The 17550-nt window shown below is 37.8% G+C and overlaps 1 protein-coding gene across 5 annotated transcripts in view; it reads left to right on the forward strand.

Moving 5' to 3' along the window:
- Nucleotides 1-13852, forward strand: part of SLC12A1 (solute carrier family 12 member 1) — a 53548-nt gene extending 39696 nt beyond the window's left edge. For all 5 annotated transcript variants that reach the window (XM_063345462.1, XM_063345463.1, XM_063345461.1 and 2 more), the window contains 7 exons: nt 1999-2142; nt 4091-4222; nt 4455-4566; nt 6913-6999; nt 9250-9385; nt 11706-11773; nt 12780-13852. In XM_063345462.1, the coding sequence (XP_063201532.1) occupies nt 1999-2142; nt 4091-4222; nt 4455-4566; nt 6913-6999; nt 9250-9385; nt 11706-11773; nt 12780-12915 (815 nt within the window). In that variant the 3' untranslated portion in view covers nt 12916-13852. The remainder of the gene's footprint in view (nt 1-1998; nt 2143-4090; nt 4223-4454; nt 4567-6912; nt 7000-9249; nt 9386-11705; nt 11774-12779) is intronic.
- Nucleotides 13853-17550: the final 3698 nt, after the last annotated feature.

Genomic DNA, 17550 nt, shown 5'->3' on the forward strand with positions numbered 1-17550 from the left:
CTTCCAAGAGCCACATACATGGTGCCTTCATTCTTCCTTTTCATCTTTAGGACACAGAGGTCTTACTGGTTCCCCAGGTACCCTGAGGAAGGAATGACTCCTTATAAAAACCCCATCAGAACAATTCTCTAGGTTTTTGGTGCAACAATTTTCCACTTCTCATAAGTTTGTCCACTTGAGCAGACACATACAGCCTAAACGTGGACATTACTCCTAGCGTCCCTTGTCCTCCTCACCAGAGAACTCTTTTGTGTTATAAAGGAATTAGATAAAATCTATAGACATGGAACATAGGCAGCATAAAAGAGAACGACGACTCTTTGCTGCCGCCTGCTGTAAATCTGCCTCCAGCTTCTCCCCCGTTTCCCAGAGACACACTGACCGCGCTCAGGACTGCTGGGGAGAACACACGGAAAGGACATAAGTACCTTACTAATTAAAACCAAAATTAAAGAGGACGGATTCCAGGATGAAGCAACCCTCAAAAGCAAATCAACTCTCAGAATTAAAAGGCGCCAGAGACTCCTTTAAGAAACAAGGGTAGATGAATATTCACCCAGCAGACTCTGGCAGCTTGATGTGCGTGGAGAGCAACAGGGCAAAATTACGGGGACTTAAGAAAAAAATTTCAAGCTAATCGCGCTTTTTTCCTCCCTCTTGCTGATAAGTCAAAGAGATCTGCCTGTCTCTACTTGCTCTAAGTTAGAAAATATCAGAAGACAGTCATTAGAACACTAGTGAAACTACAGCAAATACCAACTTCACATTCATACAAACTAGCAAATGTTCTTCAAGTGTTAAGACACGAGGAATCAGAAAGAATTAGTAACACAGGGGGGAAAAAAAAAAAAAGGAAAACCTTCAAATATGCAGAAATCTTTTGAAGCAGATACAAAGTCTCTGTAGTGGGAAAAAAAGAGATCATTGTATTCTATTATACTTGCTACAGCATTCTGCTTAATAGAGGAACCGAAAATTTAGTTTTGAGTAACCATTAAGTTAGTGACTATCATCATGTCTGATAATCGGAAATATATGGCTGTCATGGATTCTAAAATGAAAGAAATTATATCCTTTTCTGTTGGCAATTGAGAGTGCCAACAGAGCACCGACTAGTGAAAGTTTGTTTTGGTTTTGGGGTTTGTTGGTTGGTTTGTTTGTTTTTTAAACACAATGTCTTAAATGAATTTACTTCACTCTCTAGTCCATGTATTACTCAAATAGAAGTTTTTCTTATGAAAAAAGCTTTCTGCAGGCAAATGCCTGTATCCTATTAATTAGTGCCTCACCATAATATATATTCCACAATAATACGTGGTACCTTTTTCTAAGCAAAAGTCTAATATTGGTAAATGAAACTGTACTTTTATATTACTGAATTTACAGAATGTTAGCTAAATCTTACATCTTCGCAGCAAATGCTGAAAAAATTAAAACAGTAAAAATATTTCAGCATAGAAACTAATCACATATTCAGGATTATTTTTTTTTTTTACGTATTTCTGAGAATCTCAAAGTCCAAAGCCATGTGACCTTGTTCTTAGAATACGGACCCAAGGGCTGGAACCCAATACATCAGCTTTCTTACTTTAGGAAAATAGCTTTCCTAATGTGTTTTCAAATTCTCGGGGAAAGAGACCAACTGAACAAATCCACAAAGATAACTCCATAAATAGTATCTCCTGTAACTATAAAATACAGTAATACTAATTTGATCCAGAAGAGAAAATCTGAAAGCAGCTGAGCAGCACTTTAGTACACACCATTGCTGTAGGCGTGAGAACCCTATGTTAGGGCTTCCAAAGATGAATTCAGCTTCCTCCGCCCTACTGGTTTGCAAGGAAAAAGCATTTTAAAAGAGTTTTTCCTCCCAGCAGCTTTACATTGTGTACAAATTAGCACAACAGCAATTGCATCACTGCCATTATTTCAGTAAGTGATTTAATTGAAAATAGAAAATGATGTGTTACCAGTTCACTTACTTTTCCCAATATACAGAGGAATTAGAGAAGCTGGAGCAGGAGAGATTGGCACTGGAAGCTACCATTAAAGAAAATGATTTTGAAGAAGGAAGAAGCGGCATCCGTGGATTCTTCAGAAAAACCAACATGCTCAATATCTCAAAACATGAAACAAAAAAGGGTAAGTTCCAGAATGACAACTTCTCTCTGACCCTTCAATACATCACATTTTCACCAATATGCAAACTGGACTCAGGCCAAAACTCCTGAGCCACACAGAAACCTCTGGAACAGCACCTACCCACATCAATCCTGTCTTGGTGACCACAACCACATAATGCAGAATAGACTGACCGTCCTCTACTGGTAGGACACGCTACCTCATACAACACAACTATTTTTCCCCCCCTCATTTGCTAGGTGAACTTCTCAGCTCAGCTTATGTTGAATTCTATTTGTCAAAAATAGCACATATTTATTAAGGTTTGAGGAATACAGAACAACTTGATTTTTGTTTTGTTGTTTTTTTTGTTGTTTTTTTTTTTTATAGGGTATTTTCAGTTTTTAAACAAGAGGCCTTTTTTTCTCCTCTTTAAAGAAAACAGGAACATATGCACAATATTCAGGGAACAAGCAGTCTCACTTTACTCAACATACACACATGCACTCCCAGTACCCAGCTGAAAAACAGGTAAAAATAGCACTACTGCTCTATATTCTAAGCATAATTTCATTAAAATGTACAAATGAAGGTGGTAAAAGTACTGAAAGTACATATACAGCATGCTGTCAAATAACTAATTAACACATAACTTAAATGTATAGGTGATGAAATCAAAATTACATTTCAGATATAGCAAAATGATACAGTAATACAGACAGAATTCAAGGTCTCATTTCACAATTGCTAGGCTGTAATGATAATGACCCACCTGAAGCCATGCTTGTATGCAGACAAGTATTTTCAGAATTTTCACCTGCAGAGACTACTACATCTGGCTGTGCATGCAACTCCCACAGGTATTAAGATGATCTACAGACTGAAAACATAAAATGTCATTATTCTTTACTTGGCAGACTTCAGTTCATTTTGCAGTCTTCAGTAGAATATATTTTTATAACAAATACCACAAGAATGTGAACCCCTGTTTCAACTACTCTTTTAGATTTAGTTCAGAAAAGCATAAAGGAAACATATATTATACACTTTGGCTCTATATATGAGATAGATTATGTTAATAAATATCCCTGCCTCTCCGTTTTGCTTATACATTCATCCTCCCCAGAGTTGTTGCATCGTCCAGCATAGATGCTACAGCTGTAAAGGAAAGCCAATAACTGCTTCAGAACTATCCTATTCACACTCTAGAAATACAGGAAAACCAAACAAAGCATTTTTCAGAACCCAGCAGATCAGAGGAAAAACCTCTAAAGAAGCCTGTCTGCTCCATTTAAAATACTGTTCTGACACCGTCTCTTTGAAATCATTGAAAGAGAAGCAGTAATAAAGCCACAGGCTTAAAAAAATGGAATGAGAGAAGATATCGTTAGCACATAGGCGAGACTACTTTTTAAAGTCAGCCAAGCAAACAGCAAGAATCAAAGTTTATTTTCAATTAACAAGGACCCTCTCAAGCATAGGGAAGTTGCCACATATGCTTATGTTTTCTTAGCTTCACCCGTGCTCTCGCTGTACCCCATTAGCTGTCTTTGTCCATCATTATACTGTGCCTTTCAGGGAGCTTTGGACTTTACAACAGACAGCTTAGCTTGCAAATGATGCAAAATGATGCCATTTACTAGTAAAATCTATCAGATATTTCCCAACTGCTTTTTAAGGCCCCAGTGAGTTTTAAATTAACTAAAAAGATGCAGAGCACAAATAATCAGATAACCCCTTTCAAGAAGTTATAATCTAGTGACAAAATATTACACAAGCTTGGGTTTCTGTGTGTATGGGTGTATTAAAAGTCCATAGCATCCGTGCTGCAATTTTCTTCAGATTTAAAGTATAGAAATTATGTCAGAAACAGTTCATTTTCCTCAAGCTTTCTCTCCACTTGGCTCCCTGAAGTTACTTATTGCCTCACTCATCAGAAATCCTTCCACTTTTTTTTTTCCCATTACAGAGAGCACCATTAACACAGTACAGTCAATGCATGTGGGTGAATTCAATCAGAAGCTGCTAGAAGCCAGCACTCAATTTAAGAAGAAGCAAGGAAAAGGTACAATTGACATTTGGTGGCTGTTCGATGATGGAGGTAAGGAATTTGAGCAAGAACTGCAGGGAGACAGATTTCTGTGTTACCAGATATAAAAACAGACTTGGGAATTTGCACAAAACTGTTTTCTTTTGAGATTACATAGTCAATTTTCTGTCTGGCTTAAATGTTTTAAGATTAATTTACATCCAACACTGCCGAAGTGAAGGATGGAATTTTTACCACACAATGCACTAATTTGATCTTCCTGCAATTTTATATGTTCTTCCAGGTCTAACAATCCTAATTCCTTACATTCTAACTATCAGGAAGAAGTGGAAAAATTGCAAATTAAGGATCTTCACTGGAGGAAAAGTCAATAGGATTGAAGAAGAAAAACTAGCGTAAATATATTTGTCTCACTGTTTAAAGAGTTTGAATTGATGCTGAACATAATGCATATACAACAGGAAGCTCGAAGTTTCTCAGCACAATGGGTGTGTTGTACTGTGGGCAGCATGAAAAAAAAAAAAATTATGTACTTGATAGAAAGGTGTTGAGCTTATGGCACAGCCCTCAAGGCTCAATATAAATGGCGATTACCAAAGGAAACTCACATCCAGCAATTTTTCCCATTAATAGCTCATATTTCTTTCTCTAAGAAGAGCGGTTTGCACTCTGTAATGAGAATATAATTAGTTTTATGGGATTTACATGAGATTGTCCAGTTAACAGTAAGTGAAATTGCACATGAAGTTTCTCATATGCAAATACCATAGACAGATAGCTCACATAAACGTGATCAACCGTGGTAAAATGTAAAAACCTTAAAGAGCAAGTTAATCAACTTGATTTGACTTAGCTTTTAAAAAAAAGTCTAGATTTCACTCACCTTCAAGCAAATGAAAGGTACTAATATAAACTTACTTTCTTCATGACTGTATATAGGACCTTTCCTTCCAAAGCACTTTGCATGCTAGAGGCACAGTCATTTCATGACTGGTGGAAGCAGTTCAATTTGCAATGGACGGCAGTAACTGCTTAACAAAGAGCAGCAGCACCACCACAGTGAGTTAAAATCAACATGTCCAACCAAAACTCCATTGGAAAACAAGCGAGATGGACACAAGGACAGGAGTTAGAATTTAGCCAGCCTCAGAAAGACAGCTGCCACAGGGATGCTCCCTTAAGCTTTTGCTTTCACATAAAGCAAACTTTACTCTGCTGTGGTTCTGTCAGTTGTAAGGGTTACCCTAAATGTCACATCCTTCTATAGAATAGATTCACAAGTGTTTGTACAAACTATTCTTATCATTGGGTAAAAAAAAAAAAACAAACCACCTTACAGCTGCTCAAGGACCTGCAGGGAAGCATCCTCTGCTCCCTGTCCAGAGCCTGCCCACACTTGGTTGTTCAGGACTGCAACCGACTCCTGGATCTAGGTACTCAGGCCACCGAATTTTGTTGGGAGGGAGTAGGAGGTTTTGACATCAAATGGGATTTGTCAAAACATGTCAGATCTTCACAGAGGCAGTTCTGGCACCTGTATACACTGCTTGTCCTACAAAACTCAGAGTGAACAGCATGGTCAGTACAGTTGACAATGACCTAATTTGCCTCCAAGAAACGAATACGTGTATGTATTTCTCCCTAAACATTAGCTTTCCTCAACAGGAAAGCTATTCTACCCATCACACACAGCAGCCTTCAAAGAGACAAGTCTGGAGGCTGGGTGGCTATTTACAATTTCATCCATTGCATTTCCAATTCAGAAATTATCTGGACTTTTGCTAACATGTAATTCCCAAATACTAAAAGCTTTCCACAGAAGTTGAGACTTTGCTCTTTTTAGCATTCAAAGCAAGGATTGCCCCAGGGGACATCAAGATTTATATAAGCAGTATGTTCTTATATAAAAAAAAAAGAAGTAGTAAATTCTCAGGTCATAAGTAAATATGTATTTCTATCATGGTTTGCTCCTGGGAACTTTTTGACCTTTTCAAATTACAAAGCTTACATACCAAAAAAAAAAAGGGGGGGGGGGAGGGGGAAAGAAGGTGGGTGGAGGAGGAGAAGAAGATACATGCTCCCAACCATGCTTCAACCAAAGGCAAAACTGACGTGATGAAACCTCTCTAACCTCAGCACAAACACACACAAAGCTACAAACTGTTCCTCCTGCCAGTTGGGGCAGAAAAGCAAAGTATTTTCTTTTATGAAAATACGTAAAGACAACATGCAAGTAGATCAATATAATTTCATGAATGAAAGAGTTTCTTTAAGCATTGCATATCAACCTTCCGGACCAAATTTTCACTAACACATATACTTCCAGTGTTGTACATACTCCATGCATAGAATTCTGGTAGTAATAGAATAACAGAACACTTCTCTAAGTATTGGAGAATTCTGTCCTACTGTATTTTGAGTATTTTCCTTTATAATTCAAGCCTTTACACATACTTAAAGTACCATTTTTTCACAAAATGTAAACACCCTCCCCTCTGTCTGCTATTCATTTCAATTTTTTGTGGTTTTCATCGATCATCAGTTAAATGAATTATACTACAGCAATCACATCAATCCAGTTCTGTAATTGGAAACAGAAATACTAAGGCATTTAAAGTAATTTGTCATAAAATTAAAGATAACGAGACAACTGCATTTGATATCTTAACTCATTTATGAGTGCTCTTTGATGCAAGACACTCAGAAATATAGTGATAAAATGTTCTCTCTTTTGTTTTCAGGATGGCTTCACTTCTAAGCAAATTCAGAATAAAATTTGCTGATATTAATATCATTTGTGATATCAATATAAAGCCCAACAAAGAGAGGTAAGAAACATTACCAAAATCCATTATTTCTCAGTCAGCCTTTATCAGGAGCTTGTTTCTTTTACGTTGAGCATTAAAAAAAAACCCACAAAACACACCACAAAGAATAACAGTCACTTTATTGCAATCAATTCCTAAGTGCCTAGAGCAGGAAAAAGAAAATAACCTTTTAGCAATCACAACTCAAAGCGTCAAAACTATAGGAAGCCTTTTTCTTTATGTTGTAATGATAAGACTTAATTTTAATAAAGACTAATTAGACAGCATACTTGCAAGCCAGTAAATTTAACAGGCATTTTATGATGGCTTTTCATTTCTATTTAGGTTGCCATAGACTCCCCTTCATCATATTATTCAGTCAGTCACAGTCCTCTTGTAAAATCAACATCTCTGCCTTCTGGGTTTTACCATGAGTTCATAAACTTAACATTTTTCTAGCCAAACATAAGCATACTTCTCCTTTCCCATGAGGACAATATTATAATACTCCCCCATCACTCAAATATAATGAAGGTTCAATGTTTTTAAAAATTAACTTATCTAAAGAATTGATGTTCTTAGGCATAGGTTAGGAAGTTGATGAAACTGCGCAGGAAGCTTCACCTCCAACTGCATTAGCTAAGAAGAAAAATAAATCTTCAAGTCCTTGCTTTCTAAAATATATCTCTGTAGAAATCACCTATTTCTTCTGCTTTATGTAGACAAAAGTATATAGTAGGTTCCTCAGGGAATAACTGATTCCTAACTCAATTCACAATATTGCTCTTGGTCTTAAAGATCCTCTGAAAACATTCTCACCTTGCTGTGGAATCTTCCATCCCATCTCTTACTTCCCTCTTGATAGGTCCATGGCTATTTCATAGTCAAAGGGCTCCTCTCCCCCACCCAAAGCTTTTCCTCTGTGTTCAAGTGCATTCACAGGTTAGTCTCTTAATCCTTCTGTGTCCCGTTTCTCCACACACCGATAACTTTGAAAAAACAGTATTAGATTCACCAGTGTTCCTACAGTGCATTGGAGATTTTGACTTAGGAAATGCAATTAAAAAAAGATTTTATTACTAGATACATAAAGTCACTTACTAGTGCCCTCTTGTTTGCTCAGTTAGTTTTTTTTAATTATATAAAGAACTGTGTAGAATACTTCTAATTTTTCCAGTACTATGCAGTGATTTTATATTAAAAAAAACTATTAAAAAGAATTTGTATCTGGCATTAACATAAAAACCAAATGCATTTGCTGCATCAGCACTATCTGAACAGAACACTTTTCAGACATTTGCTAGTCCACTGTATCTCTTTCCCAGATAGTATCCCATTTTCTTCACTAATAAGAGGATTATCATTATTTTACATACTGAAACAGGCACTACGGATGTTAACAAACTCTCCGTCAACTTAGCAACAGCAACATTAAATGCTGCATGTGACAGCCTTTAACCCATCTCTTGACTTCCTGGCCATACGGCAAAGTCCAACCAGTGCCCAGCCTCCCATTTCACTTTACAGTGAGGCCTGTCAGCATAAAGTGCTCATAGAAATACACTTATATTAATACAAAAGAAACGCCCTGAGGTCTCTGTGGGATGATAGAAACTTTCAACAAAAGGGCAAGCAGGGAGGTACAGAAGGATGATAAGCTTCTCCAGGTGATGACAGTCAAAAGCTTCAAGAAACAAATGGAAATTTAGTGAGAAAATCCGTGGAAAAGTTGGGAAATGAACACAAATCTGAGCCCCCATATAACAAAAAACCTACAGCATTTCCTTCAGCCCCTTGCCACAGGAGATTTACACCAGCTGTTTCTCCATTTCATTAAAACTGTAACAGTAAAACTATACAAGTCAGGCAATGGCTCCAGCTAATGCTAAAACAATAATAAAAGCTCAGTATTTATGAGGAGCCCCATATCCATTATTAACATTAGTAACCAATATACTGCAGTTTGGAGTTACTGTAGAACTCATTTCAGTATTTTTGCTACAACCAGGAAAACACAGAAAATTCTCTGCAACTATAATAGGCCAAATGCAGTGTTTAATTATCCTCAAATAACCTTTTAATTATCCTCAAATAACCCCAACATATTGAAGTGGCACAGCTATAACTTGGAGCACAAGGTGGCAAAGAATAGTTAGAGATTCTGCTGTTCTTCAGCTACAGTTATAGTCCGTGGTGCGTGCCATACATGGTGTCTGTATGTTAGTGAGTTCATACCCTGCAGCAAGGCCTCCTTTGTAATTTCTGTTTCAGCTGGAAATTCTTTGAAGAGATGATTGAACCATATCGCCTCCATGAAAGCTGCAAAGATATAACAACTGCTGAGAAATTAAAGCGAGAGACTCCATGGAAAATTACAGATGCAGAGCTGGAAGCATTCAAGGAAAAGGTAAAGCCCTGCCTGCCTTCTTACATCTGTACCTTTTCTTACACTCCAGAAGTTTGAAGCGATTAGTAAGAAAATGTGAAATACCAGATACAAAATTAGAAACATGGCATGTACAAACCCGTATTTGATATTTACAAATTGGATTTATATTGTAAACATGGCAGAGGTGTGTTACGATTGCATTATGCAGCACTCTGTAAGACCTTGGCATGTTTACCCAGTATTTTCCAGGCTGATGAGAAGCTCTGCCCACACCAGAGCCAGCCAAAGGAAAACCACCTCTGAACCAGGAGCCACACAGTACTGTGCTGAGCCCAAGCTAGTAAGATCTGCTGAGTGGTTTATTAAATGGCTCCACTGTTTTAGAGCTTGGACCTCTTAGCAAGTGCAGTTCCAAACATTCGCCACTTTGGGAAATTTAAAACTGCATCCAGACCCTCCAGCTGGCTCCAGGAATTTTTCCAAAGGCAAGATTTAACACAGATTCTTACCTCAACGGCAGAGTGAAGACTAAACCTGCCTACAACACGGGAGCTCTCCCACAGTTCAGAGGCACTCTAAGGCTGATGTTGGCGGATCCACTGGGTGAATAAGAGCCCAGGCTGCTCTTTAATTCTGTTGAAACATACCTTTTTAGCAAAGAACCGCCAGGCTTCTTCAGGCCAGTGCCGAAAGCACACTGCAAACTCTTCTACCCCTAAGAGACGAGTTCTCCTCTAACTGACAGAGAATTAATCTAGCAATTTTATTTATGGTTCCTGTTGGATTAACCTGAGTGCACTGAGAGTTTAGTTATCTCCACTTTATGGTGCTGGTAACTTCCTCAGTGGAGCAAGGATTGTGAGTCTGAGCTCAGAGCCGCTAGAGGTCACAGCCTGACATTAACATAAGCTGAAATCAATGGTGATTTAAAATAACACACTGCACTACCGACTGCAGCGGATGGGAAGCAGACTGACTGCTCACTATATTACTCTTTTCATAGATTTGATAACCAGCACAAAGATACAGTAGTCAGCTGTGGGCAGAAAACTTTTGAAGTACTCTCAGCATAAATCATCAAAACTTGGGAGTCAGAGCCCTTAGAACATTTCAGTATAAAAGACAATGGGAATATAATCCCAGATACACACACTTGTGTGCAGAACCAGTGAGCATACAACAGGAAAGAGATACATGATTAAGTTTGGTCTTATCTAGGTCACTAGCTAAAGAACCAGGAAAAAAACCCATAGGTTGGAAGCAGTCAGCAATATGAAAATGCCAAATCTCTCTTTAAAATAAGAACAGCAACAAAAAGTTTAGTTTACACACCTAGAAAGACATGGCCCTTATCTTCAGAAGTAAGGCAGTTCTGGGAATATTATGGAGGACATTAGAACACGTTTAAAATTCAAGAGAGAAAAACCTGGCAGCACAGATAAAGTGTGATGTTATAGGATGACTCTCATGAGATAACAACTGGCTAAATTATGAGGATTCTTACCTATATAATGTGTAAAAGAATCGTGAAATTTCTGTAGAGAAGGAAAATTTAAGGTCTGAATGGATAAAAAGCAGCTTTTTACATTCTCCAGGGAAAGAGAGAATAAAATTTCTAAGACCAGTTAAGATACATCTATTTCCCATGCTGTAATCTCCCTCTACAAAAACCTGCCCTGGTCTCTTGTTCCCTATGACTTGTGTTAAATTATAAAAAACTTTGAGGGCCTGAGCCTGATCTTGGATGAGTTTCAAAGTAACAGCGACTTATGCAATTTGTAAAAGTCCATAGAAATAAACAATACATAAAGCAGCTAAGTCTTACTCCAGACTCTTGGTCTTTTGTTTAAGAGGTGAACTTCTGGCAAGGCGCTCACTTTCACTTACACAGTGACATTCAGCTCTACCAGCACAGCAGCTGGACACTAACAAAATAGATGAATTAATATATTAACCGCCATCAAACAATAGCACAACAGAGTCTCTGCACACTGACTATACTCCATAGCCAAAGAAATACGTAAAAACTATGTCTGAGCCAGCTCTGGTACTCTGTCAGTACAAAAATAATCCCCATCCCCAGGAAATCTTACACAGTGGTGAACAACTCTGGTCCCCATGAAGCTATACTAACCCAGAAGCATGGCTTAGCCTCATGTTTTGCCATCTCTATCACTCTAGACCACAGGGCAGACCTGGCTTTCAATGTTGCCAGAGCAACAGCAGAAAATCTTGCAGGCAATGGCTGGTGTAGAAGTCCATGAGGCACCAGAACTGGGGATCACTGACCTAACTGATTTTTTTTTTTTTTTCTTTTCCCCTGTTTTGTTTTAATCAGAGTTACCGCCAAGTCCGTCTGAATGAACTCTTACAAGAGCATTCGAGGGCAGCTAACCTCATTGTTCTGTGAGTTGCAAGATTTTGGTTCTAACTTTGAGAATAATCATCTAATGTGTAAAGGGATTCTGGACTAGAGCAACAGAAACGCTTGTGTTAATTCATTGAGGGCAAAAATAATCTTTTAAGTATGTTTTGAAGGACTTGCATCTGGACTGATAGTTCTCTGGGACTACGCTGAATATGAATCTTTCCTAGTAAATCTTCATAGCTTAAAACAAAGCTCTGCTCATGAAAGTGTCAAAGATGCAATCTTCACATCCAAATCTACGTATTGAGTGTTACACCTGCTTACTCATCTGCAGAAAATACAAATTTTTCTTTCTTTCCCCCCAACTATTAACAACTCAGAGAAAGGATTCTTTTGGTTTGCACACAACAAATGGCATTGTTAGCCAAAACCTACTTGGAACTATGTGAAATTGGAAAAGGATGATGCAATTGCATAAAGAAAAAGAGGCCACCAATACAATCACCAAAAAAAAAAAAAAAAAAAGCATCAGCCATTTTCAGAATCAATTTTTAGTTAGAGCAGATAAACCTAATTCAGTTTCCAAAAAGGGGTGATCAGGTAGTGTTTACCATAATTGACACATACTTTAAAACTCCCATTTCACAGTAATTATAGATCAGAACATAAGCTGATGGATGGCAAAACTCTTTTTTAAAGATCATATTATGTGTGGGTTTTATGACCCAAAAAATGCTTCTTTACCAGTTTAAGGTTACAATCACAAGCAGTCCATGCCCAGTACAACTAGCCACATTAACAGCACTAACCAGGTGAGCTAGAGTTTGCAGGATTAAGGCCTAATATTAGCCTTAATCTTTATAATCTTATAAAGATTACAGAGCTTTGTGCATTATAAGATTAAAACAATCATGTACTCTTAATTATGAACAGAGTTGTATATAAACAGTTGATGTTTACTACTTAATATTTAGTGAGATGCATGTTTTCAGGGCTACCCCTGTCTTCATAATGTTAATTTTATTTCTCTCTCTGTCTAAACAGGAGCCTCCCAGTGGCAAGAAAAGGAGTAGTGTCTGATTACCTTTATATGGCTTGGCTAGAAATTCTCTCCAAGAACCTTCCTCCAGTCTTAATGGTCAGGGGCAACCACAAAAATGTACTGACTTTCTATTCTTAGGAAAACATCAGCGCCTAGAATATTCCTTGCTTGATTTCAACACCTATGTTTTTAATCGCAGTGATTTATTAAAGATGCACTTATCTAATACAGATCTAAAACTTAGTAACTGACACAAAAATTTTCAAAAATCCAAAGCAACACAGTGAAGAACTAGACAAAAAAATGTAAATGGTCCCTGCTGGTGTTACCCTCCAGTACAGGCAAAAGAAGGAAAATCTACCTATATCTATATCTATATATCTTTCTCACATAAAACAGCAAATATTTTGAATGCACAAAGAAGAAAATCCACTAATTTTATAAGGTATTGAAAACGATTTTGATATTTATCTAAGAAAGCCGAAATTAACTACTATAATACAAAAAGCATTAAATCTATAAGTAAATGCTTCTTTCAAATTGCACTGTCATAGTTGCTAGTAGACATACAGGAGGATTTCAATCACATGCACCAACTTGGGAGATAGAAAAAAACCTGCGTGGTATCCATCATGTCAAAGTCATAAACTGATATAATGCAAGTAGGATAACTGTGATGCTGTTTAATTATAATATTGCCAAATCAGGACCTATGCCCTCAGCAGATGCTTTTACCTAAATTGTTCTGCTAATTTATATTAATTAAAATGCTCCTAATTAACTGACAGTCAGTTACATACATAACGTTACATACATAAAAATATGGACTCTATATGACAAGACTTGATAATGAATTTTCAAGCTCTGACATGGAATGGAATGTATTGCAATAATTAAATGTTTAAATAATTCATAATTAAATGTAAGTAAATTCACAAAGAAATTAGTGAAATAATAAGTATTCTGACAATTTTTGCTATGAATGTTACAGGTTAATACAATCTGACATTATACTTTGGGATAATATGTACAGTGATTTATGTGATTAGAAAACAAAATAAACTCCATTAGCTGAGTTGAATGCCTTATTTTTTGATTTATATAAAATATTCCTCTTATTTTTAGATTTTCTAAAAAATACTCATTACACACTAACTTGAAATAAAGGAAATCCATTAAGTTATGTAATTTTTCTATTTTCTATTCTGCAGCACTATAGTACTTTATCAATTCAGCTGTCAATAAAAACAGCTTCTCTTTTCAATGGGGAAAGTCATACCCTACGTGTAAGCATTATTTAAATTTAAGACCATTACGGAGCACGGCTAATTTAATTACTGCAGTTCTGCAACTCCTTTGCAGAGATCAACCAAAACCTAAGCCCCAGGAAAGCGAGGGGACCCTGAATTTCACTAAATGTTTATTTTAAAGCATCTCTCAGATTCCATCTTTGCTTGAATTATTAGAATATAACCTGTGGAGGATCTAGCACTCCATCTCCAAAAATGACAAATATTTGGTATTCATATTTTTCCTGAGTTCAACAGCAGCAATTTAGCAGAACATGGTAATGTAGCCCAATAATCCATCTATTTTCTCCATCTATTAAAGACAGGATAGGAAATTCTGGTATTTTTCTCATAATATTCTTCCTTCACTCCTTCTGACACACTTACAGCCAGGTTGAAGGACCATTTTGCAGTTTAACTGCATGACACAGATATATGAGTTTCCTAGATATACTACGCTTCCTGCACAGCCCTAAGCAAACCAAACCTCACACTCTGTACCTGCAAAACAGGGAGATTATTCTTATACTTTGCAGTGATGTCAGCAGTGATACATGCTGTCAGGTCCTTCCACCTTTGTAGAATTGCAATGGCCACCACCCTTTCCACCTTGCTTCAGACACTAAACAGGTATAATCTGCGTGTGGTACCCAAGGCAGTCAACGGACAAAAAAAGAGCTTTTAGGGAGGCTCCACTTAGGCCTTCTGTAAGTGTGTTTCTTATCACATTCTATGGAAGGACCTGGGGGAAATACATACCTGCATTAAGCCCTTCAATTATGTACATAACAGGGGATTGTTTCCTAACAATCTGATCTGGGGGACCTGAGCAGATCCAAAAAGAGAAGGAGCACAATATGAACCAGCAGTGGCACTTTCTATACTATTCGCGCTTTTCTCTCATAAACGCATCGTTGTGGGCATTGCAACAATTAATCCCAAGAGCTGTGTTTCTAAAACAACAGCCATTAAAAACTAAGTACTAACATACATATCACTGTAAAACTCCTTGCTTACACTACAGTGATTAATTAGAAGATGTACCCACACAACAATATTATGGGATTTATAACAAGCAGCACAAACTCTAGACGCAACAGTACTTAACTACCTGAAAGTGTTATTTCCACAAATTCACAAGTAATTTCAACATAGCAGTTTCCCAGGAGCTTCTGTTTCTCATTCCTCACCATGATTTCTGAAGTGTGTGTATGACCAATTTGGAGACCACAGTAATTATGGACTCTCTTAAATTGCAACTTCAATTGCAAAATTTTGTTAGTCCACCTACCTCTTTTCCCACTCTGTAACAGACACTTCCTCTTTTACATACATTATGCATAAAACAACTGCTGAATTTTAATCACCATGTTAGTAACTGAATTCTGATTACAAGTTTGACATCTCTAGAAAAAACATAGCTCTAAAGCTGTCTAGCACATTTTGAGCTTATATCACACTACCAGCTCTGCAGGTTTATATAATCTGGGGTTGATTCGAGCAGCCATGACAAACGCAAGCATAGATAAGGTGGCTAGGGACATTAAAGTGTGAAAATACTCTTGCTATGAAGGAAGAACAAAGAATATTTTGAGTCTTCTTCAAAAGCGTAGGCATCCCGCACAGCTAAGCTTGTGCCTAAGGGCCTGTTAAAACGATCCACGACCGCTCCTCTCATTAGTGAATCTTACCTTTCCCTCCTAACATTAGTGGAGCTCCAACAGGTAACACAGAAGGCATTTCATCATAGTTCTGAGAATACATTTTCCTTAAAACTTTTTACAACCACTGGCAAGTTCCCCATCTTGATCACATACCCCTAGGGCATAGTGCTTAGGAACGGTAACAGGCATCCTCACCCAGTGCTCCAGAACAGCATTCTTCCAACATGCCTTTCACTAGAGTTATGGTCCACAGAGATTAGTTTTGGGGGGTTTTGTTTGTTTGTTAATTTTAAATCAGCAACCCAATAGTGCAAGTAGAAAAGCTACCTCACGAAAAAGGCATCACATTCTGAAGATAAACAGTTGCAACTGCTCAAGCCACATTGTGCAAAGTGCATACCACTATTGTACTTCACAGCGAAAGGAGTTCTCCAGCATCATAATCACAAAGTATAAAGCTCCATCCATTTGCAAAGTAAATTCTGCCAGTCTTAACCTCTGCAATTTGCACTACTTCTTTGAAAAGTCCTACCAAAAGCCTTCCTGGCTAGGCAAAATATGACAGGCTGCCCTTCATTCTCAGAAAACCTGGACGTTCCTCGTCTTTCCCCTGTGCTTTTTTTTTCCCCCCCTGTGATTCCACATGGTATTTCAAGATCTTCTTTAAGGCAGAAGCAGTTTCAGCAACTGATTAGTAGCTTACATGTGACAGACAAGGCAACAGGTAACGTGAATTAGCAGTGAAGTTGTAGATACTGGGAAAACAGCTGCAGAGTTTTAGCTATTACTAACTCATTTAACTCCCCGTACCTGTGTCACCTCCCTTCTGGCAGAGGTTCCTGACTTATCAGCAAATCTGGGAGAACAGAATTTGAGCAACCCTCAGCCTTTTCAACTTGAAGTTTGGTGGTCTCCTTCAAATTTCTGCCTCTGTCCGTTTGACTGTCATTGGACTTCAATGAAGTGACTGAGGATCACTCCAGGGTCCTGCTCTCTCTCCCCTGCTATCCCATTGTAACTTTTGTCAGAAGGCCAATAAACCCTTAAGGTGCTGCAGCTGTTTGCCAAATGAGTGACTCAGTCCTGAAGTTACAGGTGAGGAAAATCCAGGGTTTGTAACAGCGCGGTTCAGCACACATCAGACCACTGTTTAAACATCTATCCATTCTGGTACCTGGTTGGCACAGCCCCTTGGCAGGTGTGTAGCCCATCGAGGCTGCGTGGCTGCCGAGGGAACACCTCGCACTGGCCTTGCCTCTGCTAGAAAAAAAAAAGGAAAATGTAGTCGTGCCAGTGCAACAACAAACAAATATAGCAAATTTTAGCTTGCATTCTGCACAAACAACAAGAGCAATAACCCACAGTCACGCCATTGCTGGAGTTTCATCAGAAGAAATTCAGTTGCAAACAAAATAAAGCACTAAGGTTGTTCTGGAACAGAGTAAAAAGCAATGGCAAAATTCCACAGCCCCCCTCACTGTACAGCAAAACACATAATCAAAAACAGAGCTTAATTATAAACAAAATAGAGCTTAATTATAAACAAACACCCTCACAGCAGCCTTTTAAATTAAAAACCTTAATCACTGTGAGAAGACAGCTGTTCAGAGTGGGACTGGGGTGGGGAATCTCTCTTTAACACCAGTTTTCTTCTAATAAAAATGCTCTTTCTAACACCAAAACTTCAGTGGGGAGAATTTTACAATTATTCCTGAAAGCAACTCTATGTTTCTTTCTGTGTACCACAAAGCAGCCTCCACTCCTACTCTCAATCTAAGTAAAAGGCAGATAACTTTACTTTATCTCGCTATTGTTCATCA

Source organism: Chroicocephalus ridibundus, chromosome 9 (genome assembly GCF_963924245.1).
Source record: "Chroicocephalus ridibundus chromosome 9, bChrRid1.1, whole genome shotgun sequence".
Classification (NCBI taxonomy): domain Eukaryota; kingdom Metazoa; phylum Chordata; class Aves; order Charadriiformes; family Laridae; genus Chroicocephalus; species Chroicocephalus ridibundus.